General features: G+C 42.0%; 1 protein-coding gene across 1 annotated transcript; it reads right to left on the reverse strand.

Moving 5' to 3' along the window:
- Window positions 1-304: 304 nt before the first annotated feature.
- On the reverse strand, window positions 305-25,572 carry LOC104473039 (ADP-ribosyl cyclase/cyclic ADP-ribose hydrolase 1). Its single transcript, XM_086746802.1, has 8 exons — window positions 25,235-25,572; window positions 10,309-10,438; window positions 9,520-9,655; window positions 8,649-8,731; window positions 6,814-6,890; window positions 6,025-6,117; window positions 3,925-4,011; window positions 305-1,970 (listed from the first exon to the last, which is right to left on the reverse strand). The coding sequence occupies exons 1-8, from the start codon at window positions 25,471-25,473 to the stop codon at window positions 1,889-1,891; spliced, it is 927 nt and encodes a 308-aa protein (XP_086602928.1). The 5' UTR covers window positions 25,474-25,572; the 3' UTR covers window positions 305-1,888.
- Between the last annotated feature and the right edge of the window lie 315 nt (window positions 25,573-25,887).

Genomic DNA, 25,887 nt, shown 5'->3' on the forward strand with positions numbered 1-25,887 from the left:
TAAGAACAGACATCTTTCTTAACTAATACGGCTGAGAACAACACATATATCCAGATGTCTGTGTTCAAGATAAAGACACAGGTTGTTTCACTTCCAGCCACCTACAAAGACAATGACTTTTCTGTACAAGATGGAGAGTGAGGTAGCGAGAGCACAGTCCAAGGAGGATGGGTGCTGTGACCCTTCTCTGCCTTCCTGGGTGGTTATATGTAGAGTTTCATACGTTGAATGAATTTCTGAGTTATTTTTAGGAAGTGGCTTATTGTCATGTTCATTCTGAGGTTAAGCAGAATGTGGAACTGAATTAACAATGTTTGCCATCAGCAATTTTATTACAGATCTCAATTCTACAGTTAACATTTTATATTACAACAGAAGAGGTACGAAAGTGTGCGTGAAGATAAACTCTTGAGCTATATTCAGAAATAACCTATTTGAAAGTATTGGTATGTGTCTGTGTTGATGCATCTACATAATAGAGTGCAAATAAGAATAAATTTCACTTAATGTAAACATTGTGGGCGAGGTCTTGGATGTGGTCGAGCTGTGCTCAGTGCAGGTCTGTCTATTACAGAGCAAAGGTTTCTCCAGAGACGCTTGAAATCTACACCAGCTTGTGTAGTTCCATAAGGATGCTTCGCGCTCTGGGCAGTCACTAAAACATACGGCGTTATAACCTTCTGCCTGTGGGATCAAGGAAACCTCGGTCTGCCTAATGAATTGGCCATTGCTGGTTACGCTGGCACTGCAGCACCGAGGAGTATGGCTGTAGCAAAACCATACTCTTAGTGTCAATGGCACTGCACAAAGGTACTACAGCCAAGGCCAAAAGCTGGCCTCAGATCTTTATTTTGTTATAAACACTGCACTTGAATATACATACTAGAGCAGCAAAATGGAAATCAAAGGATATCAATTAAACCTGTTGTTTCAGTGTGCTATGGCACGTCCATGCCTGTAAATTATACACCACAAGGCATCACCTCTCACCTCAGAAATAGAGGTCAAGAGAGGCTCCTTATTGTGGCAACCTTTTGATGTTTGTTTCTATTCCAGTAGATGGCCATGCTGTGGCCTGAGGGACCTTTTATGAAAGTTGGAAGGGTTATCCTTACTGCTATATTAAGAATAAAATGTAATCTGAACTGCAATGGTGTTTCCAGTAGGCTTTTTATGGGGTTGTCAGAGTCAGTCTTGCTATTTTCTCTCCCCAGCTACACACTTGACTCGTTTTACAGATGCTGGCAACCCTTTAAGCGGTGTCTGGTCTTTTCTTGGCTCAGCTCAGCCATTTCCCCACCAGCCACTTACTGTGATAACCATTAAAAGGTACCAACCGCTCTGCCTCTTCCATCACTTGCTTTACCTGCTCAGAGGTGCCACAGTCCCTGGGAGAAACATGATTTATACCATGTGCCACCAGGCAACATTCCCTTCTGGGGGATGTTGCACTGGGATGCAGGGAGAGCATAGTGTGCTCCAGTCATTCCTCATCCAGCCTTCCCAGTGGGGAGGAAGCCGAGCGCTGATCCAGGGAAGTTCTGCCTCTGCCAGAAAGTGTCTTTCTTCTCTGTGCATGCCCCAGGGAATCCCTGCTCTGAGCCTCTGGGCACAAGGGAGCTGTACAGGAGGCAGCAAACCAGGGCAAAGCATCTACCCTCAACCGTCCCGGCCCATCTGAAATAGTGTGTTTGTGTGCATGTGTGTACAGTAATCACACCTAAAGTATAACCTCCTGCTATTCGGCTGTTAGTATCACAGCAAGGATTTCTGGTTATGGACTCTGTACACACCACGCTACTATTTATCACTCTAAGTTATGTAGCCATGTCTTTTCCAGCTTTACAGACGAATAATGGAAGTCTTCAGTAGCGCGGAGGACTCCGTTTCATGGAGCGGCTGTGGTGCTGGTGCAACGTCTGCACTCTGTATGGTCAGGGTTATGCACACACTGAAGGAGCTGAACTGGCCTGTGGTAAACAAAAACAAATATTTAGTAACCACTTTGCAAGTACAACGGAATAACTCCACAGTTACTAAATGCAATGATGTGAAAGTCAAAGTGCATGTTACATCTGTGCTTATCAAGTGGATGTCTTCTCTTAGGATCATTTTTTTTTAGATAACTTTGGTGTTTATAGAGGCTAGGGACAAGAGTAAGTCAGTACAAAATAAAGTAGGGTGTGAACTCACAACATGTCAGCTACCCTGCAATAACAGAAATAATTATGAAAAAGAAGTAAGATCTCTTGCATGGACTACAGTGTTGCTGTCATGCTGAAAGTCCACCATCGTGCTTACTCTGTGGTAATCCCTGCTGCTACAGTGTAAGCTGTTGCTAACGATGTCAGATATTATTGGATTTTTTGTTAGAAATATATCCAATGAATCTATTTTTTGAGTTACTTCTCGAAGACACTGCTGACATGGGCAAAAGCAGGATAAATTATCAGCATCAATTGCTATGTGGCATGGAAATCCAGATGCTCAGCTGGTACAGACCCACACAGTTCTGTCTGCAATGATTTCAGGGCAGTGAAGCTAACTTATACCATCTATACTGAAGAGTTTTTCTGCACATGTAAACTGCTTATTTTATTATTGTTCTGTATATAAAATAGTAAAATTAATTGTTTGTGTTGCTCTGCACCATTGTTTATGTATGTGTTAGTTGAGCCCTGACAAAAAGCCCTACTTGTTGTTCTATCTCAAGAAGAGAGCTGTGAGCCACAGCTGTGAGCCAGAGCAATGAATGTGTCAACAACTCTTCATGATGCGTTACATGAAATCTTCACGATTTCTCCTTCTTCTGAGCCAGGAGAGATCAAAGCTACTACATATTTCCCCTTCCTCCCTGGCTCCTTATCTTATTTCATCACAGGCTGAAATAGGCTGTACCTACTTACAGGTCCTGGGAGTAGTGGTTAGAGGCTGCATTTACCCAAAGAGAAAGCGAATACACAAGCATCACAATTTGGCAGATTTATGCACCACATCCGTGTTAATTTTTTAGCAAAAAAGGGGTGCAGACTACCCATTAACCAGGTTCAGCATAACCTAGACAGGAATATATTGCTCTGCCTTCAGGATTAAAGTCCTATCACCAGATAAAGCCTTGTCTCCTCTGCAGTCCAACTTTTCCTTATTTAAAACTAATGTCACAAACTCCGTAGTTTATAAAATGGTCGTTTACTTTGGAAATGTGCTTATCCAAGTATGAGTTCTTCACTTTGAAAGGCTATTCCTGACAGATCAGATATGACTAACATTGAACCTCTGCTGCTTGTCCAATGTCACTAAAGAACACTTTTGCTCTGTGTGGAGGTCTCTGAACCTATACAAAGGGATAAAGGGTCTCAGGCTTTTGTATCTCCTCAGGAGGCAGACTGAGATTTCAGGCAAGTCAAGACTTGGGCTACTGTTTCCCAGATTCCTGTTTTTCTCTCCTGACAATGGTGAATTACAGTAATTAATAATGCTTATCATGTCTCACGCCTCACTCTCTGACAAAGCAGCTGGACAGAAAGTAAGCTCAAACTATAGCAAAGGAAGTAAGGTTCATCCTTGACATACTGTGGTATCTGCATGCAGCAGGGAGGAAAGCTGCTTATTTTGTTCTGATTATTGTACGTAAAACCCAGTCAGATGAAAATCTGTTGAAGGAGGCTGGATTTCTCCTTCCCTGAAGGCAACTGAGCATGCTCAATGACAAGTGCAGGGCAGAGCACAAGCCCCAGACCCTGCCAACGCGAGGTCTGCAGTGTGAGTGGAAGCCCCTGAGAAGCACACAGCCACATTGAAGGGACGTGATGGCAGTAAGAGGGGAGTCCGCCCTACCTTGCTGTAAGCATATATTAAGTCATGAGGGAGATGCAGTATTAGTTTTACACTAGCAAGTTGTCACCAATAAGAGCAGGTAATTACCTGTAATTGTCTTCACAGGTGATCTTAAAGTTTCGCTCTTCTAAGATGCTTTTTAATCTCTTTATGGAATGACCTGAGCAGGATTCACTGGAGAGAAAAGCCTTTCGTTACTTGTGTTCCTTCTGTGTACAAGAAACTCAGCTAAATCCCACACTATGTCACTCTGCTTTACTTCAGGTAAGATTCTTTAAAAGCTTTTTAAATAATGTGCTGTAAAGTCCATTGTTTTTGTGGAGTTTTAACTACCATTGGGCCTTTGCTGGTAGAAACTATGTGATGTTCAGCTGTGCATCTTCCACAAGAACTTTGTGCAGGAAACTGTCTCTGGGAAAGAACTAAGTTCCATTCACAGTTCAACGTGCTGTAGAGCTGCTGGTGGCCTCCACCCACAGCAGCAAAACATAAGGCTCATTCAAATCTGTGGAAGGACAAAGGAATCAAGTCCTCTGTGTGATGAGAAAGGGCCAATCACAAAAACGAGCAGATAAGTCCCAGGTAGGACTTAGATAGGAGGAAGCGGGCGGTGAGCACGTCCTATCTGTTTGGCTCAATCTGTGGCTGCTGCTACTCTGTTTTGACAAAAGGCTGTTTCAGCCACTTTTCCACTGGTAGGACCCCTAACGTATATTTCTTTTCCATCCAGCTCATGGCTCCACGAAGCATGCAGCAATGTCATACCTTTGAGATCTTTATCTCTATGCTTAATCTGCTTGTAATAGCCCAAGGAGCCCTAAAGCTATAGTGAGAGGATTGACAAATGTCATAGATGCAAACAGAGACACTGCAAAAGACTTGTTACCTTGGGACAAAAATAATCTCCTGGTCCAGAGTATAGGACACACATCAGGACAGTAATATAACACTGGGGCAAATCCAGTTCCTAACACAAGGCATTAGTGGCAGGCAGAGGTAGCTCTTCTTTGTTCACTAGACGTGCCAGATGTTATCAGTGATTCAACATGGAATACAAATCAGAAGATAAAAGGAATACATATTATTGGAGCTACCTTCTCTACTTCTCCTTGGAAGCAGAAAATAAAAAGGAAACCACTGTGAACTTGGCATAGGAGGAGGATGTGTCAAGAAGGCTGCCAGGGCACCATTTCATTGAAGCTGTTGAGGAGGAACACAATGGCTGTTCTGATGCTGGGAAATCATGGGAGAAAGGATCAAGTGCCACATCTAGGGGAACTACTGTACAGATTACTCAATGTCCTTTTTTTTTTCATCAAGCCTCTATGCAATGGGCCACAAGAGTATGTCTGGAATGCTAACCACAGGATAGACGCATGCCTGTGAGCTGTGACAGATATGTCAGCCTGTGTGGCACAGACACTTCTGGGCATCTGGGCTAGGGGAGGGATCACAACTTTGGAGCTGGCACTGTGTCAGGCAGTGAGAATGGCTGAGCAAGGATCTCTGCTGAGTCCACACTCATTCCTGAGTTGCACTGCAGTATTTTAGTAGGCATGGTGGTGTTGGGTTGATGGTTGGACTTGATTATCATAGAGGTCTTTTCCAACCTTAATGATTCTATGAGTCTATCATGGCCTGCTTCCTGACCCACAGCTTGCCTCTATCATGGGGGGTTCTTAGGAACAGGAGAAAACAGGTCAACCACAGAACTGGCTCTGAAGACAGGGGTGAAAGGCACAGAGCCTCATGCTCAGTGCTTGAAATGTGACAGAGCTGCAAATGAATCTGATTAGGATTAAAAAGGTCACTCAGAAAGGCTCAGATGTGATTTGAGGTCACTGTTCTGATATTAGTAACTCCATGGTAAGCATTTAAACTACAGATTTGTTACTAAAAATCAGTGGCATTGGAAGGAATCTAAAGGTCATGGGACCTCTTGAAAGCAAGGAAAAAGTCATTGCATCTTAGCTATAACTGTTCAGCAGTACCTATGAAAAATACTAAAGAAAACAACAGTAAAAATGTTATTCTTTCCAGTAAAGTAAGCAGCTAGGAGAGCGAATGTAGAGCAGGTTTTGTAAGCAGGTTTAAGACAGTGTCACTGATAGACAGTCCCTTGTCAGAAGTGAGCTGCACCGTCTGCCTTGTACACACTGCTCGTCACTTCACACCGACGTGACTCACCTTTGAGGCCCACCGATGTCATGCATCAGCCAGATGTGTACTGCAGAGACTTTTTCTGGATTTAGATTAAAGATCTCAATACTTCCAAAGATGCTGTAAGAATGGGACATGAAAAAACAAAACATTCTTAGTTATCTGAGAAAGACACAGAGTATGTTCCCCAAATACTCGTGCTTATTAGTGCTCCTGTTATTCTCAGTGAAATAACATTATCTCGCCAATGGATTTTCATAAGCTATTTAATTGCCTTATGGTAAAATATTTTCTCCCCATTCTTATTTCACTTTGAGGAGAACTTTTGAAACTGTCTGCAGACTGAAACAAGCTGAAGTTTTTCCATCTTCAAGGCCTTTTCTCCTGTTTGATTTATTGACTATTGATTTGGTTTGGTGCAAGGGAAACGAACATGGCTGGTCCCCTGAGCAGCATATTCTTCATCTTTCAATATTATTCAAGACTGCACTTCCAGCCAAGTAACCCAGAAGCACAGTCTGGAAGAGTAAAACCCAGTCAGCTCTATGAACAGTTAGAATGTGTCTTTTATGTGCAATGAATAAATAAACTGTAATAATGAAGTTACTTTGTGCAGTAAGAGCATAGTGGATACCCCACCTGCAATTACAGTCACTGTACAGAAGGAGTTAAATGAATCAACTCTACAACAGCCAGTTGTTTAGACCCTATATAAGTTTAACAAAATCCATTCTGCACTGGGACTCACTGGCAAAAACAAGTTCACCAGCATGTAGTCCCTACAGAAAGATGGATGGTAGCACGCTGAGTAAATACCTGCTGCTTCTGAAAGCTCCAGCTTCTACTGATCCATTGAGCATCACTTGAACCACACCACACGCTGCTTCAGCGAACTGAACAAAACAAATGGACATTATATTCTGACAGTACACGCAGTGCTACGTCAGACTCAGGGCTAGAAGAAATTACTGTAACTTCTTTGATGTCATTAGAACTGACTTAGAGAGGATCTAGCCAAAATTGTTGCAGAAGATGTCAATGCAAAAAAAAAAGAAAAAAAAAAACCCTCTAAAGGCTATGGCAAAACTGTGAAAAAGCTGCATCAGCCAGCTGTGAATGAGCAGTCTGAGGTTGTGTGGGATTGGTATAACAAGTTTGCTGTCACTGCTGTTTTCAGTTCTTACAGGGTTCCCTGAGCGCCAGCAGCTACAGCTGTCTGATGGGGCTGCAGTAACTTGGAATAATCCGCAGACAGCTTTAATTCAGGCGGTGAGGATGAGCCGGAACAGAGGTACCACTAGTTTAAGGACACACAAACCATTGTGTATTCGTTACCTTGTGACTCATGCACTGTGTTCTTTCGTGGCTGGGGATTTTTCTCCCCAGTGGCTTTAGTAAAATTCATTGCCAAGTTTTGTTTGATTTGATTTTTAAATTATTGGATCATACAATCACTGCTTTTTTATTCTTTAAAACTCATGTCCAAATATGTAAAGACTACTAAGGTTACAACATAATGTACCCACTCTAGATATATAATCCATTGGTAAGACAAAGGATTTTTTAAAAGCTGAACACAGGTTGCTGAACTTATCAAATCTTCCAGGACCTCTCACATTTAAACAATGTGGCTCAAACTCAGATGTTGAGAGCTGTGAAGTTGCAGGAAATCTTCATTATGTGTCACTTTCTATTGTAATAGGCATGAGTTTTAAGGGTTTTTTTTTATTTATTTGGACTAGAAAGCCTACAGTTGAGCAAGCCTGACTCTATATGGTGATTTATCCCTCCCAGACTCTGGAACATTAATGAGAACACAGAAACTGTTTTGAGCTTGGAAAACTTATGTACACTAGTTTACCCATAAAATATATGTATTTTTTTTTATGATGAGTAGACTTTTTCTTACATACATAAGAGCTGAAGCATACAGGAATGCTTGTTTTCCACCTGGGCAGTCATCTACTAATAGCCATATCAAGGGTGAAGTCTTGAGAGACACGTAAAATGAAACTGATACAGGAGAGCAGGGATTTTTTCAGCAGCTTTTCGGTGAAGTGCTGAATCAACAAAGCCAGGCTGACTGCTTAACTTGGACTAGCAAGGTCTTATTCATGTGATGGGAGCTGGCATATGCATATGAGTGGGTATGTCGTAGGAACCTTGTCAGATATCGTTGTGGGAGGACATGCTTTTCAGGTTTATGCCAGGAAGGTGCAAGGGGATTCTCAACTGTTTGGAAAATTTCTGTGCCACTTTGGGCACTGCTCTCAACATTAACATGTTAAAGTCTATTTTATTTCAGCAATTTCAGTCCTGTGATTTAATTAAGGTGGTGATTATCATTATTGTAAGCATTACTTGCAAAGCTCCAGGTGTCTGCTAAGTGTTTTTCTAGACACTGGCACATGGTCTCAGTCCACAAATAAGAACCCCCAAACTACAGTGACATTAATATTATACACAAATGATGGGACCTTGGAAATATAAATTTACAATGCCATGATTTTTAGTACCTGAAGCCAAAGCTCATGTGAACTTTTACTATTCCACGTTTTAAGTCCAGTCTGCAAACTCACATTTTTGGCAGTGTCAGGAACTTAGCATCTTTCGACATGCTTGGATTTGGGGAGATTTATTCTAGATCTTACCATCTTGGATGCCATTTTCCAGAATACAGAGCTAGGGTTGCCCTCACATTCAGTTCGTTTTGGACAAGATTCATAGTTGATTCCTGAGAAGAAATAAGTTTATAGAACAGCTAAGGTTAGAATGCATATTGTTGCAATGTTTATATGGCTTTGAGGGCTGATTAACGTCGGCAAAAAGATTTGCCCGCTACCAAAACAAGAAGGCTACATGAGGCTCTAGGAGGAAAAGGAATTTGCATGTGTTCAAAGGTCTTCCTGTTTGCTCACACACGTTTCAGGGAGGCAGCTGCAGGTCCTGTATGCAAATAATTCTCAGAAAACTGAGAAGGGAAAATATGTGGCTCTAAATGTGAGAAACAGGTTGGGTCTTGACAAATACTGTCCGGTTACATAAAAAAAATTAAACTTTGCTCAACATTTTCAGTAATTCTAGCCCAGTTTAGAGTTTGTTAGACTTAAGCACCAAATCAGGAGTCAGTGGGCAGCAATAACCTCAGAGTACCTGCATACTGGCCCAAGGCCAACCTTGTTGAATGGCATTCTTGTCTTGCAATTTGCCGCATAGAAGTCACAGGAAGGAAGCAAGTAATCTGGATAAAGAGGGCTAGATACGATCATTAGTCCAAGCAGCAACTTGGTGTGTTAACAACAGCCAAAGTTGTGGTTTTTAAAATAACCTGAGAACTAAGTATTATTTTCATATATTTTCAGTTTTCCATAACATGGAACAGAAATACAGTTTAGGCTTTAAACTAAATTACAAGAAAAGAATATGTGAAAAGGATTGTGTTTAGGTCTAGATATACAAGAAAAAGGAATAATCTGGAATTCCAGAGTGCATATTTGTTTTGCAAAAAATAGGACTTTTTACCTGGGGGAGAGGGGTCTCCACACCATGAAACCCTATCAGCCATATAACCCAACAAGGTGTCCTCCAAGGTAAGGAAATTTTGATTGGATTTTGTATAACGATGAGCGAGGTCATTGGTCTTGCTCCAGAACAGTGACTGTGAAATAAGGTACAATGTCTAATAAGTGATACTTTTACTAGAGCGGGTCAGGAAATTTTCCTGCAGAAAAATAAAATGGTTTTGTGATAACGAAGGAGTTTTAGTTTTTATTGAAATGCTGCAAGTTCACATTAGCGGGTCAGTTCTTACTTCTCTCCTTTTGAAAACCTTTTTATGTGTTTTTTTTTGAGGGAAAATGGAAATATTCAGCCTGTAAAGCATTTTGAAATAAAAGTTTTTAATAATTCTCGTAGGATATATAACTAATTTGTTGTGTGCTTTTGAACCACACATGGAAGAGCAGCTTTTTGGAAGCAGTGTCCCTCTAACAGCATGATAGCGTGCTCCTTACAGAAAGCTGTATGCTCAGGGAACAGGAATATCTCCGTCACTTCACCAGGATGACTCCGGTACTGAGGTTTGAGGCAAGCCTTACACAGGGATGATTTCCAGCAACAGAGAATGAACAGGGTTACTGGGATCCAAAGGTGATAACATTATTACAGTAAGTACAAGAGCCAAATATCATCCTCATCAACCTACAAATGCTCACAGTCGTTACGGACAAGATCCATCACCCAGAGCACTGCACAGACACGTCGTCCCACAACAACCCTCCTCACGGAGCCCACCATGCATTGTACAGTTACCTTGTTACAGGGTATAGGATGGCTCGCTAACTCCATTAAAGGCTGATAATCTTCTGATGTAATATTACAAGGATTCTTGTAAATGAATGCATGTTTTAATGATTCCCATATTTTTAGGCAATCCTTATCTCTGCCAAAAGATTAAAACATAGTTAATTAGTATTTAGGAGTATTTACGACTGTGAAAGGAGCTCCTTCTGTTATGGTCAACCACTATGGATCAAATTTTAAGAGTTCTGACTATCCTCAGGCACCAAAATGCAGTATCCATTATGAAATGCAGAGGATCTTCAGCAAACTGAGTATAAACTGAGGAATGAGCAGTTCTAAAATGCCTCTCTCTCCTGCATTTTAAATTACTGATAATTGCAATACCTGTATGCCCTCTATGTTTCTGTCCCTTAAAAAGAGCAGTGCTGATATCATATAATGAGAAGAACAAATCTATTGCTTTCTTGATATCAAATTTCTTAATTCATACAAAATCATGAGAAGCAAATGTGGCAGAATATAGCTTGTATTGTTTAAAAATACAGCTGAAGGATAGTGCCTCCTCAGATCCAGTGAGCAAAAATATGCCCAGGTGTCTCCCTGTGGAGCATTTGACCCTATAGAAATAATATCTATAATTTTATCTAATACAAAAGCAGAGGTCTGGCAGTTTTGGACCCGATACCATTTTCAATAATCTGCAGCTATTGGCTTTGCTGAAGTCACAGATGATTTGCGCGGCTATAATCGAGATCCAAATCAGGTGCTTGTTCTCCAGTGTTTTTTTTCAGTCTCCTGATCATCCAGGTTGTGGCCATTTTGTTCTCACTGGTGTGAGTCAGAGGAACCCCACTAAATTTACATGGGGTAAACTGGTGCACACGATGACACAGCCCTATCACTGCAGCCTACACTTGTTTCTTAAGATGCTGCTTTGTCATCCCATGAAACAAAGCAGATCTCTGCTGACAGAAGTGGAGCTCCTTTCGTGCTACCAAGAGGAAATCTGTTGCACGCCGCTGGCAAGCAATTGTATCTCTGTCCTGATGTAGTGCCATGCTACCTTTCTGAAGCTGCAGCATATAATAAGGTTTGGGATGGCTCAGAACATTTGTTTTCTTGTACTTGAAGTAATGAATGAAAACTTTGCATTAAGAGAATTCAGAATTGTTGTCTGTCTAGTACGTGTTTTCCAGGCTGTCCCCCATGGGTGCACTTCCCTTCCTCTTGACGTTCCTGCAGTTCCATGCTCACTTGGAAAGCCCCTCTCGTGACAGCAGCGCAGTGATTTTCCATCCTACTCCTCCCTGTTTTTATGCAAATTTAAAACGCTGACTGTATTATCCTGCTGTCTTTGTGTCTGAATGGAGCTACTCTAACTGTCTTTGACTCATCCACTCTTTCTTCACTGTTTGCAATCATCTCGCAGTGTGTTCCCACTAAAAGCTGTTTGAAGAATGGACTTCACTTTGTGTGAAGAAGCTAATGCATTCAGAGCACTGATTAGCTAGTATGTGACAGACACACAGCTGCAGGCTTTGTTACCCGTTGGTATTTGGGTAAGATGTAGGATACAGAATTTGATTAGTCTTAAAAATAGTCCTAAAGGGATGATTTCTACCAAGTGCTCATTTGAGCATCAGAGCTGCAAACTGACAGCACTACGTAGCAGAGGGAATGCCTTTGTCAGACACACTACATAGGCTTGGGCCAGCACCATTCTGGGAAGGACCAGGCAACCCACCGCAAGATGTCCCTGGCCTTCCTTCCCTTCTGCCTTTATTTATGCAGTAACAAATCTAACTTAACATTAGATATGACATTGGTGATCGGGAGGTCATATCAGCAAGGTGGTTACGACAGGAGGTTTCCATGCTCTAGCTTCTTCCAGTCCTCCTCTGTGAAGTGTCTGTAGCAGACATGTCCTCATCCGTCATTCTTGGGGCAGCCGAGTGTACTACGCTGCAGAGCTCTCTCCGGGCTGCGGATGCCCCACACCCTGACCTTGCTGATTTAAAGCTAGCTTGGGTACCACCACTGTACAGTGCTGTCTGAAATGCAGACAGAGCCTGGGGGCAGGGGCAGGGCAGGTCAGCCTAGAGAACCTCTGGCCACATGGCCAACTGGAGCAGTTCTGGCCACATCCTGAATTTTGTTTCCTACAGTGCCAGGCCTTACGGGAGCATCACGAGCTATGTTAGAGAACACATTTCTTGTTTATATGAACAAGTTTACCTACAGGTAAGTAAAGCCTAATAACAATTGTGATTTTTAACTGGGCTTTTTTCTTTTATCCAGGAGCATAAATACACTTTCAGTTACAGTCACTGTAGAAATAAGCCAAACTGCAGACGCTCGAGGGAGCACAGTCATTGCTTTGCTGTCGCACTGTCGGGTCAGGGGTTATGCACGTTTTACTTAGCAGACATTAACTTGGGTGTATTACATTTTCTCCTGGAGGAGCTTGTCTGTGGCTGCAAACTGTGCAAGTGACCCACAGAGACCATTCTCCCAACTTTGGTATTTCGTTTAGGAGATGGGAAGTTGTAAATACCTCTCCCTGACACACAGGATTACAGCATGACCACACTGAATCACCCAAAAGAGAGGGCTCCTGCTGATTAAGTAGTGACATTGCAGAATAGAAAGCTGTCCCCTTTGCTTTGCACAGTCAACAGTATCATAAAGAGAATTTGTAGGGCTTGGCTGTAAGCACCGGTACATCTCTAAGACATTTATATGGCTCACAGTTTCTAATCTGTCAAATTATTTGTCCTCCTGGCAGGACTCTTTTTTTTTTAAACTGCTCCTGAAATCTGTTATATATATAACAGTACTAACAGGTGACAGCTAGTTACCTGATTGCTTACCTTTCATATTGCAAAGGTTTTAAGCTTGGTCTCAGAAGACAAAATATTTTTCAATGAACCATAAGAAAAACCTGGGTTTTTTTATTTCCAAAGCAGAAAGCTAAGTGATACTGTACAAAGCATTTCTGCTGCTGAATTCAAGTCATGGCCATGAGAAGCACAAAGCAACGACCACCCTGGTGATGCATGATCCTGCCAGAATTTTGCTGAGTCACAAATTCAAAGTTAGGATTTCAAGACACCAAGCTCAGCACTTGACAACGTGCAGGGATGTCACTTACGTCTGAGAAAGCAGTGTTTACCCACAGACCTGGCAGGCTGAGCAAAGCTATATGTTTAATGTCACAGAAGTGGCAGGGCTTAGCCTTCAAATGGGGGAAGCTCTTCTACAGCTGGTAATTGTCTTTTAGCCATGCAAAGATGGGCTTTTATAGAAACTAGACAATTTCAGCATTATTTTCGAAATGAAAACACAGATCTTCAATGTAAAAAAAATACATACAAAAGCTACACAAGATTTCATTTTTGCTATCCTCACCTACCAACATGTATATTTCTAGAAATGAATAAAAATAATTCATTGATTTGACATTGGAAAGCTATTTCTCTGATACAAAGTACAGGTTTTGCCTCACATCTCAAGAGATCACCAGCCACATAGAATTGTGATTTTGGTTGATATATGAAAAAAGTAAGCAGTGAGAAAACTTTAAGATTTGTTAATCCCAGCTCCAGGAAGAAATGCAACTCCTTCCAGCCTCACTATTGAGGCAGATACTATAAATAAAGTTTCACCTGTCCCTTTTTCCAGAACAACATGAAAATATTTGTCTGGTGTACAGTATTTAACTCACACTGAGCAGAGGCAAGGGCAGAGACCTGCTATAGCTCTGGGACTCCTGAAAACAATATGAGAAGTTTGCTGGCACTTGGTATGCTAAATAGTCCAACAGTTCAGGTTGAAACAAGCACATCTGCCTTGCAAAAAAAACGCCTGAGAAACAAACTGTCCTCTTAAGGCTGCTCCCAACTTCTCATTGGGAAGGTCTCAGTCACTGAATGGGCTGATTTCATTTTCTGTCTTGATTTACAGAAGAAAAGGAGGGTGAGAGAGAGCTCACCAGTCTACCAGTTTATTAAATTTATCTAACTCAGAGACAGGAGTCCACGGTGAATACTTATGTACCACATTGCTGCAGGGCTTGTGTGCTCTCTCTCTCGCTTGTTTTCATGTGTATGTTTTCGTTTGCGTACTAATTCTGCATTGTATCTGCAAATATCATATCTTTATATCTTTATGCATTTATGTTTGCATAATGCATTTCTTCCTTTGAGGCTAACTTTGTTTATGCTGAAATATTTAAGGCCTTTTATTCTACTATAGATCCTGAAGTATTGAAGCTAAATTCAGTGACACGTAAAATAAATATACTTTAATTTTATGTTTAATTTTTTCAAACATTTTTTAATGAATAGAGTTTGGGAAATGCTGGTAAACGTGAAATAACAACTAACAGACTTAGAAGGAACACCATGAAACCTGCTGTAAATGGAGGAACCGGACCTGCCACCCTTCCTCTGTAAAGTGAGGACTGCAGAACTTGCTTACGACCTTTTGGAGACAGAAACTGCATCCTGCACTCAGTACAGCATCAAATAAGGGCCAAGATACAAATAATCATTAAAACTACATTTCCTTATTAAATCCGAATGCTATATACACTGCAAAGCATTTGTCCTTACTTACATTTGGGTAGAAGTTGTATTTTCAAATGAATTTGAGCATTCTCATCCATTTAACTTTTTCTTTAATGAATATTACATTAATCTATCAAATGGGAACTGGGGCCAAAAATATTTCCATTAGCAGTCATCCTACCAGCCAAACTTTAATGTGCATATTATAAAAATGGGCAGCTTCTGCATCATTTTCTCTTGCATCTCAGTACACTGGTCTGGCTAACCCTGAAAGAGTAACCTTTCACTTAAAGGAATGGGATGGCATTGAGCTACCTGGGAAATCACTTTTAATATAGTTGTAATTTTATTTTTTTCTTTAACTGGACATGAAAAAGCAAATTCATCCCCAGCTGAAATCAGTTTAGTTGGTATAATATCAAGGATGAGTTTAATCCCTGGTGATTTCAGTTACACCATGAACAACATCTTGTTTTCATTTCAGCACTGGCCTGATGTTGGATTCTAAAAACATCTTAAGAAGGACAGCATTTCCTTGGGCTGTGTTGACTCTAGTCTTTTATTCAGAAATTTGAGAGCGATGCTTCAAATATGGGACTCATTTTAAATTTACAAGCAAAAAGGATTTCCAGGCTTTGTTCTGGAGAACTCAGCCAACCTCTGCCTTTACTGTCCAAAGCACTCTACCGGGCAGAGACACTCCCCTGGTGAGACATGGTCTGAAGTCAATAGTGGCTTTTCCAAGGTCCCAAGTTTTCTTTCTAAAACATGGCAATGTCTTCAGGCCCAAATGAGATTTTAATTGTGGCCTCTGTGGTGAGGCTCTGAAGTTAGAGCTGGAAGGAGCCCCCAGAGCCCTTTCTGTAACTGGCCTTTGTAGGGATCAAAGCTCACCAGCAGCTCTAATTTGTAAAAAAAAAAAAAAATTCCTTCTCATTTGCTACCACCATTAACCACAATGGTAACACAGATATGCACCTAGCTGCTTAGAAATTCAACTCTTTAAAAAGCCAGTGAGAAATCTGTGGTTATAACAAAGATTCTTAAAGGCACAGACCATTTCACACTCTGTTGGGAGTCTAAGGCACCGTCTTCACTCATAAGAGACCAGACATTTCAGAAGGAGAATGTGTATCAACAGACCCATCTTTGCCTTTACCTGCTCTTTTAGGTAAACTGTGATGGGTGTAGGCAGTGGTACAATTTATACATCCATATTAAATTTGTTTTTTTCATGTGAGTTTATGAGTAGCCATGTCTTTATGTTGTAAAAAAGTTATGCAATGAACAATAACCTTTATGCCTATGCTGAGGGGAAGCCCTCTGTAAACCAGCATACGTTTGCTAACCTTTCACCTTAAATATTTCTGGTTTTCTTTCTGCTGCCGCTTCCCTTCTTCCAGCCTTGCTGCATCTCACTGCTGCTTTGGAGTGGCTTTTTTGGAGCCGCTGCCAAGCCCAGTGCAGCCCAGGCAGCTCTATGTTGGACTTGACTGCAGTCATCCTGAGCAGCAGGAGCAGGAGATGAACAGGAGAACACTGCCATCACGTGGGAAAAGGGACTTCTGAGGAGCAGCAGCTGAGGTCAATCCCAAAGGCATCTGGTTCTTCATGCCTGGTGATGGCCCAACCTGTCTCCAGACCACTGAGTCAGAAAATGGGTACGTGCATACAATGGATCCGCTTCATTCCTATTATTCTAGCACCTAAAATCTCCCATCAGGTATTGCTGTGCTAAAAATCAGACAAATGTGAATTCAGAGAGGTCAGCCAATGTGCTCTCGTCGCTGAGGATTTGAGGAGACTGCTGTCTGTTGCTTTTAGGATTATAGTAATAGAGAGGAAAAAAACTACCAAGGGAAAGGATGAAGGAAAAAATCATGGAAGAGCTATCAATCTCAACATCTTCAAAGAGCACTAGCCTCTCACTACCCACTTAGTTTAATTATTGCGAAGTGTCTGCCACGGTAGCATTTATGGTAACTGATTTTTTTCAATATGAGAATGACATACTTCATTTTTTTGGCAGCTTGATCTTGTAAGTATTGCTCTCTGTTAATTAAATAGTTCTGAGGATAGAGACAGAGATCCAAAATCCTGCCACAGAGAAGATGACTTCTGGAAACGTTGCCTATAGACAGAGCAATTAAATTCCCCAGTGGCAGAGGTGAGGAGTCTGGAGGTCTGGAAAAAAGAAGTACAAAGTGAGATTTCCACGGGGTGCACCTCAGGGCTTTGTATGTTCTTGTACGAGGAATGACTTGGAACAAATGATAGCTACTCATCATGCTGATCCTTCATCTTTGGCAGGTGTACTTGCAGCTTTGCTTGGTATTTCCTAGAATATTTTATGTGAGTTGGGAATTGGTGCTCCAGGGCAACACTAAGCATTATCACCATTCCAGGAAGGATTGAACGAAGAGGTGACAGCAACAAACCAGTGAAGAGTTCATCCACATAAGATTTTTTTTTTGCTGGCTGAATTTCAGCTTTCCTGGGTGAAAAAAAACAAGCAGCTCAAGCAGATGGTGTTTTCGGTGATGCTCTACAAGTGGCACATGGCCTCTAGAAGGGCAGAGGTCTCACCTGGACTGCATTTTGACTGAAGGTCATAGTTGCCCTACAGCTTCCAAGTGAGGGCCATGTCATCAATAGATATAGAGGGGAAAAAATATAAGCTGGCATCTTACCCCTTGAATAGAAAGTGTATTTTTAGCATTGTTTTATTTTTAGTATTAAACTTGGAAAAACACTTCTGTAAGAATGATCTAAATAAAAGTATGTTATAGCAGGGAAACACTCAATGGCTTAATGCAGCTGCAGATGTAATTTTTTTCCCCCATAACATGAATTTGCAGTACATTTGAGTTTTTTATAGAACTAAAATTGCTGGGATGTGGCATAAATGCAGTAAGTCAGGAGAAGTCCCTGCTTCAAGGGTGGCAGGTGTCAGCAGGACACAACAAGGGACTAGACCAGAGATTTAATATGACTGTGGGTGAGCTCCTTGCTATCACCTTATTTTGGTGTCATCTTCTGGGAAGATAGACTACATCTTTAGCATCTGTTTTTACTCTTGGACACTAGAGGGAGATTTCCGTTTGACCCTACAAGGAAAAATGATCTCTTCCTCCTATCCCTATACATACCAAAGTGGTATTTCCCCATGGTGCTCTGAGGTGTTAAACAGTTCTCGAGTTTTCACCATACCTTAGCAATGACAGCTGAACAATATCGCCTCTGAGCACGGCTGTTTTCACTAACATCTCTACAGATGTTACAGGAGACCTGAGGCAGGGAGAGGTGGGAAGGAACAGGATTCCCCCTTTCATCAGTCAAAACAAGCTCTTAGACTGGCTCAGCCAAACATACAATAATTTCAATCCTAGGATGTTGCTAGAATTTGGACAGCCACTAGCCATGGTTCCATGTAGCTAGTTCTATAAAATCAATAAATGAGAGAGAAAGCAAAGAACAGGCAGCTAACATACTGTGGTTGACTAAATAGCTGTATAAAATTGCAACACAGTTGAACAGTATTTAATCAACAAATAAGTCTGATTAATGTGTAGAAAGCCAGTACAGGCAAAATGATATTTTCTCTGGTATCTGAGATGAAAAATAAAGGAAAGTTTCACTGCAAAGAGATTTTAATATACGATGGTGGTGTAATCATGAGCCATGCTGTATGCGTAGGCTAACCCAAATGTGAAAAATTATTTGAAATCCTTCAGACTCTTGCTTTAAGAACCATTAAATCTCTTACCCCTGTTAAATAAATATAAGGAGTTTGAGTACATGACAAATATGTAGTCATCTAATAATAATTTATATATGACTATAAGTCAATATAGACAACAGGCAAATGAGTAAACATATGGCTGCCAAAGTAAAAGATAAATTCAGATCTCAACAGCATTTCTGCACATCAGAAGTATATTGATGTTGACCATGCAGAAAAGACATTTCCTCCTTAAATTCACAGGACACTCCCAGACTTTGGGTTACTGTTGTCATTGGGGTTACAGCCTGGGAGGGTAAATTTTCTGCGCAGAACTGAGTATGAGCTTTGCACAGAACTGGATGGCCGTTCATGGTCTATCATTGATCTTCATACTCCAGAAAAGCAGAAAGAAATATGTTGGCAATTAATTATCTCAAGAACAAATAAATGATAGTTACCCACTGCCATATGAACTGACACGAAAAACAGAACTATGCATGTTTCCTGTATCAAAGGCTTACACAGAAAAGGTTATAAAGTCAACATAAATAGGTATTCTAAAGTCAACACGTTGGCATATGAAGCAGGGAGGGGAATACTGAGTGTGTACACTGAAGCACTGCAACAAATCTTCTGACTTGGGAATTTTAATAAGCAGCATATTATTATAATGATACAGTGCCCATCAAGAGATAAACCAAAAGCAGAAACAGATATCAACACCATTGCCATTACAGATAAGTCGAAAAGTTTCCACATCACTGTTTGTCCTAGTTACACAGTGGATCTCTTGCAAGCATAAAAGCATTTTCAAAGAAATGGAGGAACAGGAGGACGCTTCTGGAGACCATCTAGTCCAGCTCAGAGCTGGGTCTCCTACAGCAGGTTGGCCAGGGCCATGTCCAGTTGGGTTTTGAATATCTCCAAGAATGGAGCCTCCACAAACTCTCCAGGCAATGTGTTATACTCTGATTGCCCTTAAGGAAAAAAAAAAAAAGCGCTTTTTTCTTATATTTATATGGAATTTCCTGTATTTTAATTTATGCTCATTGTCTCTTGCCCTACAACTGGATACCACTAAGAAAAGCCTGGCTTCCTTTTGTTTAGTCCCCCCATCAGGTATTTATAGAATAAAATAGAATAGAAGAGAACAGAATATTTCAGGTGGAAGGGGCCAACTGATCATCTAGTCCAACTGCCTGACCAATTCAGGGCTGACCAAAAGTTAAAGGATGTTGTTAAAGGCATTGTCCAAATGCCTCTTAAACACTGACAGGCTTGGGGCATCAACTCAAGGAAGCCTGTTCTGCTGTTTGACCACTCTCTCAGTAAAGAAATGCTTCCTAATGTCCAGTCTGAATCCCCCCTGGTGCAGCTTTGAACCATTCCCATTTACACGGACTGATAAGATCCCCCTGAACCTTCTCCTCTCCAAGCTGGACAGTCCCAGCTCTCTCAGCCTCTCCCTGTATGTCAGACCAGACACTTCAACCCCTTAATCATCTTTGTGGCTCTTCACTAGACATGCTCCAAGCATCTCCATGACTCCTTTGTGCTCGGGAGCCCAGAACTGGACCCAGTACTCCAGATGCCTCTCACCAGTGCTGAGAGGAGGGCAAGGATCACCTCCCTTGGTCTGCTGCCAACATGCCTTGTGCAGCCGAAGACATCACTGGTCTTTGCCACAAGGACACGCTGGTGGATCGTGTTCAGCTTGCCCACCAGGACCACATGTCTTTTTCTGCAGACAGACAGTACAAATAAAGTGCATTTGTTTGCTCTGGAGCCAAAAGAGATGCTGTAACAATTCAATTTTATTTAGAACACATTAAAAAGCTAAATCCTTTGCAATTTGATTTATATTAAATTGAGTAGCTTTAGAAGTCTGCAGTGCACTCTAATAGGGGTGCTATGGCATTACAATTAGGTAGTAACATCATACTCTTCACAAGACTGTCCTTCAGTACAGTTTTCTCTTATGTAAGGCATACTTTCTTCATGAAAAGCCAGATGCCAGGTAAGTTTGAGCACAATGTCACGGTTCTATAAAATAAAGCTAAGTTTTTTTTGTGACACTGGATCAAATAATGGCTGTTGTTTAGTGCTATGCTTGATATGAAAGTGTTAACAATCAGTGAATAAATACAAGGAAATTAAACTACAAATGTCTAGCAAAGCATGAAAGCAAAATACAAAAGCAAGCATACAACAAATCCCAGATTTATTTTTAGAAGAAATTATGCTGCAAGTGCAATAGAATCTCATACAAAATCACGGCTCCATATGTTCTTTTTGACAAAATGTATCTCCATCTCCACAGGCTGCAAAGGAATGGAGAGACAAAATGCATTCGTGACCACGCAATCAGGAGATAAAGCTCTCCTGAATGTGCACCAATTTTTACTAAATTTAATGGACCTATAGTCTGTTAAAATTTGTTATAGCAGTAATTTGCCACTAACTATAAAAACAACACTAGTTGGTCCAGTTGTATTTATGAAGGAAATCTATGTTGTGTCCCCACAACATTGCATGAAAAAGGCATTGAAGTTCTATGCTTTGCCTCTTCATGATGGATTTCTGCACAGCTCAGTCAGGCACGGTAGGATTGCTGGGCCTGGGGAGTCACACACGTTACTGAAGTTGCTCCCTGTCTGAGTCCTTCGTGCTCTCTCACTGGCAGAGGTTAGACAAAAACTAAGCTGGCTTGACTTCAGCCATTTTAAAATAGTAGGTCTTTCCAACTTAGCTTAGCTTGGGTGAATCAGAGACTGAAAGGTGACTGCAGATCTGAGGGGGGAGTAGTCATTATATGCAAATCTCTTTAGCTGCAAGGGTAAGATGAGTTTATTTCTAGACTGAAAAAGCAGCATTGTGTTTCAAGGACCAGTGACTCCAACCTCCTTTTAAATATTTCTTCCCCTCTCCTTCCCCAGGTCACAAAGTGCTGACTGTATCTGGCCTCAGCCTGTCAATTAAAATATAGTGAAGAGGAAAACTAAACCAGCTAACTTTGTATCAACAGGTTTCATACTTCATCTGTTACCACCTGTTCTCCAGCAGCAGCCATCAAGGTGCCAAACCGTCATAAACAACATCCTCCAAGCCATGGGTAAGTTGTCAGGTCACCACAACTGGTCTTGACCAGCATTGCTCTTCTCAATGGTCAGGCAGCGACCTGGGCCTGCACAAGCCTGGTGCTGGTGAGCGTGCAGGTCTGCACACCCGGCCATGCTTCCCTCTTCTGATCGCACCAGGGTTAAATTCTTGTAAACTTAAAAATGCACAGCTTGAGACCTGGAGTATGAGAATTGCGAGTGTTTCATTATCCATGAGAGGAGTCTGTATCTGGGAAAAAGGAGACAAGCAGGCTGAGGTCAAATCCTTCCTTCAGACCAAACTGCCTTTGGCCTCTATTCCGGCAAAACTACAATACATCCCAAGGGCCATGGTTGATGAGTACAGGATTTTTGAAAGACTAGTGAAAGCAGAACTCGCAGCTTTTGTTAACGTTGAAAAAGAAGTCAGATTACAGAGCTGGGACAAACTATTGCTTTAGCTCTGTCTTCTGGCAGCAGCCAATATACTCCAGGGAAGCCAAAAAGAAATAGCATTTAATATGTGTGTCTAGGGACATATGCAGGGAATGAAACCCCTAAAGCTTGATGCTATATCATCCACAATTTTTTTTTTCCTAAAAATAGGACTAATATTGAAAATACATTATTTGAAGCATTTGTTATTCCTTGCCTGTATCTCCTGAATTTTGGCACAACTATAGTTCTATGCAGGAAGACTAACTGAGGAAACTGTATGTGTACAAATGATAAAGAGTCATCCAGCCAGCAGCAGAAATAAAACCATGGATTGTATTGCACACAGGGAGTTAAAACAAAATTATTACCAGCAGATGCTATACACAGTCCCTGAGAATTGCTCTTTAGTGAGCAAATTCAATATAGTGCCTGAACATTTCTGGAGAATAAGCAAATCAACTGGATGGCTTGAGGTGCTTACAAAACTCCACTGCAGACAGCAGCAGTCTCTCCAGTGCCCTCACTGGGCTTGGGTTCAGCCCACAGCTCGTATCGGAAAAGACAACAGTGTGACCAGAGCGTGCTGACTGTGTACAGGGACTCCATTAAGCCAAGGGAGAGTGCAAGGAGGCGTCCTCTACGGTGAAAGCAGTCGTGCTGGTGAAGGTGTACATTAGCACGTCCGTGGCCTTCTCACATGATTTATAGCATGCAGTTGCAAAAGCAGAGCTAAATGGGGGCTAGAGACTTGTGGCCCCTGTTAAATCAATCTGTGATATCTAGAAACATTATAAAGTCTATATCCCCCTTTTTTCCAAAACCAGACAACTATTCCAAACTGAAATATGGCACTCCAAAATGTAGTAAATAGTCACACTCACTAACCACTGCAGTGAATAGATTGCTGTTTAAAAAAAAAAAAAAGAAAATATTGTCAAAGATGGAACTTTGTGTCTCTGATATAAAAAGGTAAAAATAAGAGGAGATCTCCATGAGGACATAGACATGCAGCAACAAAAGTCCTAACTGAGTATAAGACACAGCTTCCCAGCTCACAAGCCTGCCCGAGTCTTTGCAGTTCCCTGTTCCTACTCCTTTTATTTGATTAAGTGCATGAAAGATCTCATGCGACACAAGATCCAAGACCTACATTAATGATGAAAGAGCACAGGATGAAAGATACGGGGCTCTCTAACGTCTCCTAAAGGCACCTGCTTTATTATCAGAAAGTGCCAGCGACAGAAGTGGTTGGTTACATGACAAACTGCACCGAGCTCAGCAAGATCAGAAATGAGGAACCCCAGGTTAGATTCCAGAAAAGTCAGCACCTCTGTTTTACTTGTCTCTTCATGGATCTCCTGAACATTTCAGGTGTATGTAAACAAGCATATTTTTCCTTTTGCAGTGCTCTCTGTCCTGGATAACTTTCTTTCTTTAATAAAACAAAACAGAAGTCGTTTTATCTGAATGTGAACTCACAGCCATGAAGCTATTAAATGCTGTTAGATCAAGAACAGCACAAAATGTTATGCCTTGTAAAAACAATCTTTTTAGAAAGCTTATGATCGTGGGTTTGTGATTTTTTTAAAAGTGTCCTCAAAAAAAATTGCTTAAAAAAATTATTCCCAGGTCAGATTGTGCTGTGAATGAAAACATATGTGAAATTGGCTGGACACATATTCACACAAAAGTGGTTTTTACATCTTCAGCATCCTAATTTGAACAAAATGAGAGTAAGTAATAAAGGCTATTAGGCTTCAAAATAATTTCAGATTTAAATATAAAATTAATGTGTACTTTTAGAAACATTATTATTATTATATACATTATTTTGCAACAGCATCAGGAGCTTTTTAATCTCATTTGTAAGAAAAACCTCCTTCCCTTCTGAACCCACTTAGGTGTTTAATGTACAGCATGAACTCACACTCATGTCTGCACACTCAGGCCATGATTTTCGATGTGCCCATTTCCCTTCAAATGCTGCAAATCAGCTTTTTCATACAGCACCAGACACCCGAGGCCAAGAGAAATCCAAATGTAAGCAAACTGTGTACAGCTTTGTTCTCACCAGCTCCATGCCATGAAAATGAGAGGTGACAATCATCTTTTTGAAGACGAAGACCAGCAGCGTTCTGTCACCTGGCCGATCTGTCACCTGGCCAAGGCACGGGGCAGCCCCAGGGCGCTCAGCCAGGGTGGTAGAAATGTCTGCCAGAGGCTTACTGAGGACACAAAATCAGGTGGCTGGTGCCACAGAAGTGATGGATGGGTCCCTGCTGAGAGACCCTGCCTGCCCTGGATCCTGTCCTGAGGAGCTGGGTGTCCGAATAGCTGCAGGGGGACCCGGGGCACTCCTTACATCATCTTCTGCTTTTCCCTGTGAGGCCAGGGATCAGAAAATCAGTCCTCAGAGCTAATATGCTATGGCAGACCTGGTCCCAGGGATGAGTGGCAGGCTGCTTGGGGTGTTGCAGCACTACCTGCTGCCATGGGCTGAGCAGAGACCAGCACTGGGTGATGATTTTGTCTGGACTGCCTGTGCTGGCACTGTGAGCCATCCGTACCCCTCCATGCAAGCTGCCTGTGCCCATCGCAGCCTTACCCACACACTAAAAACATCTGGGTTGGATAACCCCTGGATATTTCTCAATGCTTTTCTAACATCTTTGTCCATCCTATAAATCTGCACTGAACGTTTTCCTTTCACCCCCTCCTGTGCAGTTCTGGTTCTGTGAATGTAGTGTCACACGTTACAGGATTTTTGGCAGATCAGCTTTACAGTGAATTGCCTTCCCCTCCACATACTGAAACCTGTCAGCTTTTATTTTAGCTGGCTTTAAGGAACTTGCAAAATGTATTTATGATTGAGTTTTGACCTAGGATTAGTATTATTTACACTGATTCTGCAGGCAGTTTCCTTTAAAAAACCACCAGCTAGGCACCAGCAGTTGCAGTCTGAGTTTGTACATTTTGCTACAGAACAGAGGTCTTACTCCCCTGATTTCTCTCTGCCACAAAGCTAGCGGACGCGGTTGGGGGAGGTGAGATCCCGCTCTTTTCTGTCCACTTCACACCCCTGATGCACTACCGAGACCACTACTCACCCCAGCTCAGGGTACCGCGCCATGACGTAGCTGTAGCATCTTCCCAGGATGACTTCTCGCAGATTCTCAGTGGTCCCTCTGTCCTTCCACTTCATCATTTTGGGGCTGACCTCTTGCTTTCCATGAGTCAAGAGAGAGGCCAGCACAACAGCAAGGACCAGGGCTGCCAGCAGGACCACCATCCCCACCAGAAGGACGATGCGCTGCCGCGTCCGGGCTGAGCCTTGCTGGAAAGGCATCCTGACAGGCCTCGCTGAGGAGCCGCACCAACTGCTCTCCCAGCGCAAAGGGAAAAATAACTTTATAGCGTGTGGCTCTGCACCTCCCCAGGGGCCAGCGGCAGCGGCGGGGCTGGCGGCAGCTGGTTCCGGATATCGGCGGGGGCTGAGTCGGGGAGAGCGCGGGTGGACAACGGAGCAACCAGCCCAAAGCGGGATCCCGCTGCCCCTCCCGCCCCGTCCCCGTCCCCGGCGGCCAATACAGTCGTTTTTAAAGCCAAACAATGGCTTTTCAGGGCTCGGCACGGGGGCTCGGCACGGGAAGATGAGAGCCTGGCTGCTGTTTGCCTTCTGCTTCTCATTTTGCCATGACCTCCCCGAGTTAAACTTCACAAAGTTGTCAGGGATAGCTTACAAAAGTCACGGGAAATTACT

Source organism: Chlamydotis macqueenii, chromosome 4 (assembly GCF_036417535.1).
Source record: "Chlamydotis macqueenii isolate bChlMac1 chromosome 4, bChlMac1.mat, whole genome shotgun sequence".
In the NCBI taxonomy this organism is placed as follows: domain Eukaryota; kingdom Metazoa; phylum Chordata; class Aves; order Otidiformes; family Otididae; genus Chlamydotis; species Chlamydotis macqueenii.

Coding starts and splice junctions, on each gene's coding strand:
- LOC104473039 (XM_086746802.1), bottom strand. CDS start 25,473: ATGCCTTTCCAGCAAGGCTCAGCCCGGACGCGGCAGCGCATCGTCCTT. Junction 8,732..9,519: donor TGGAGACCCCTCTCCCCCAG/GTAAAAAGTCCT, acceptor ATTTCTTCTCAG/GAATCAACTATGAATCTTGT. Junction 1,971..3,924: donor ACCTGTGAAGACAATTACAG/GTAATTACCTGC, acceptor TGTTTACCACAG/GCCAGTTCAGCTCCTTCAGT.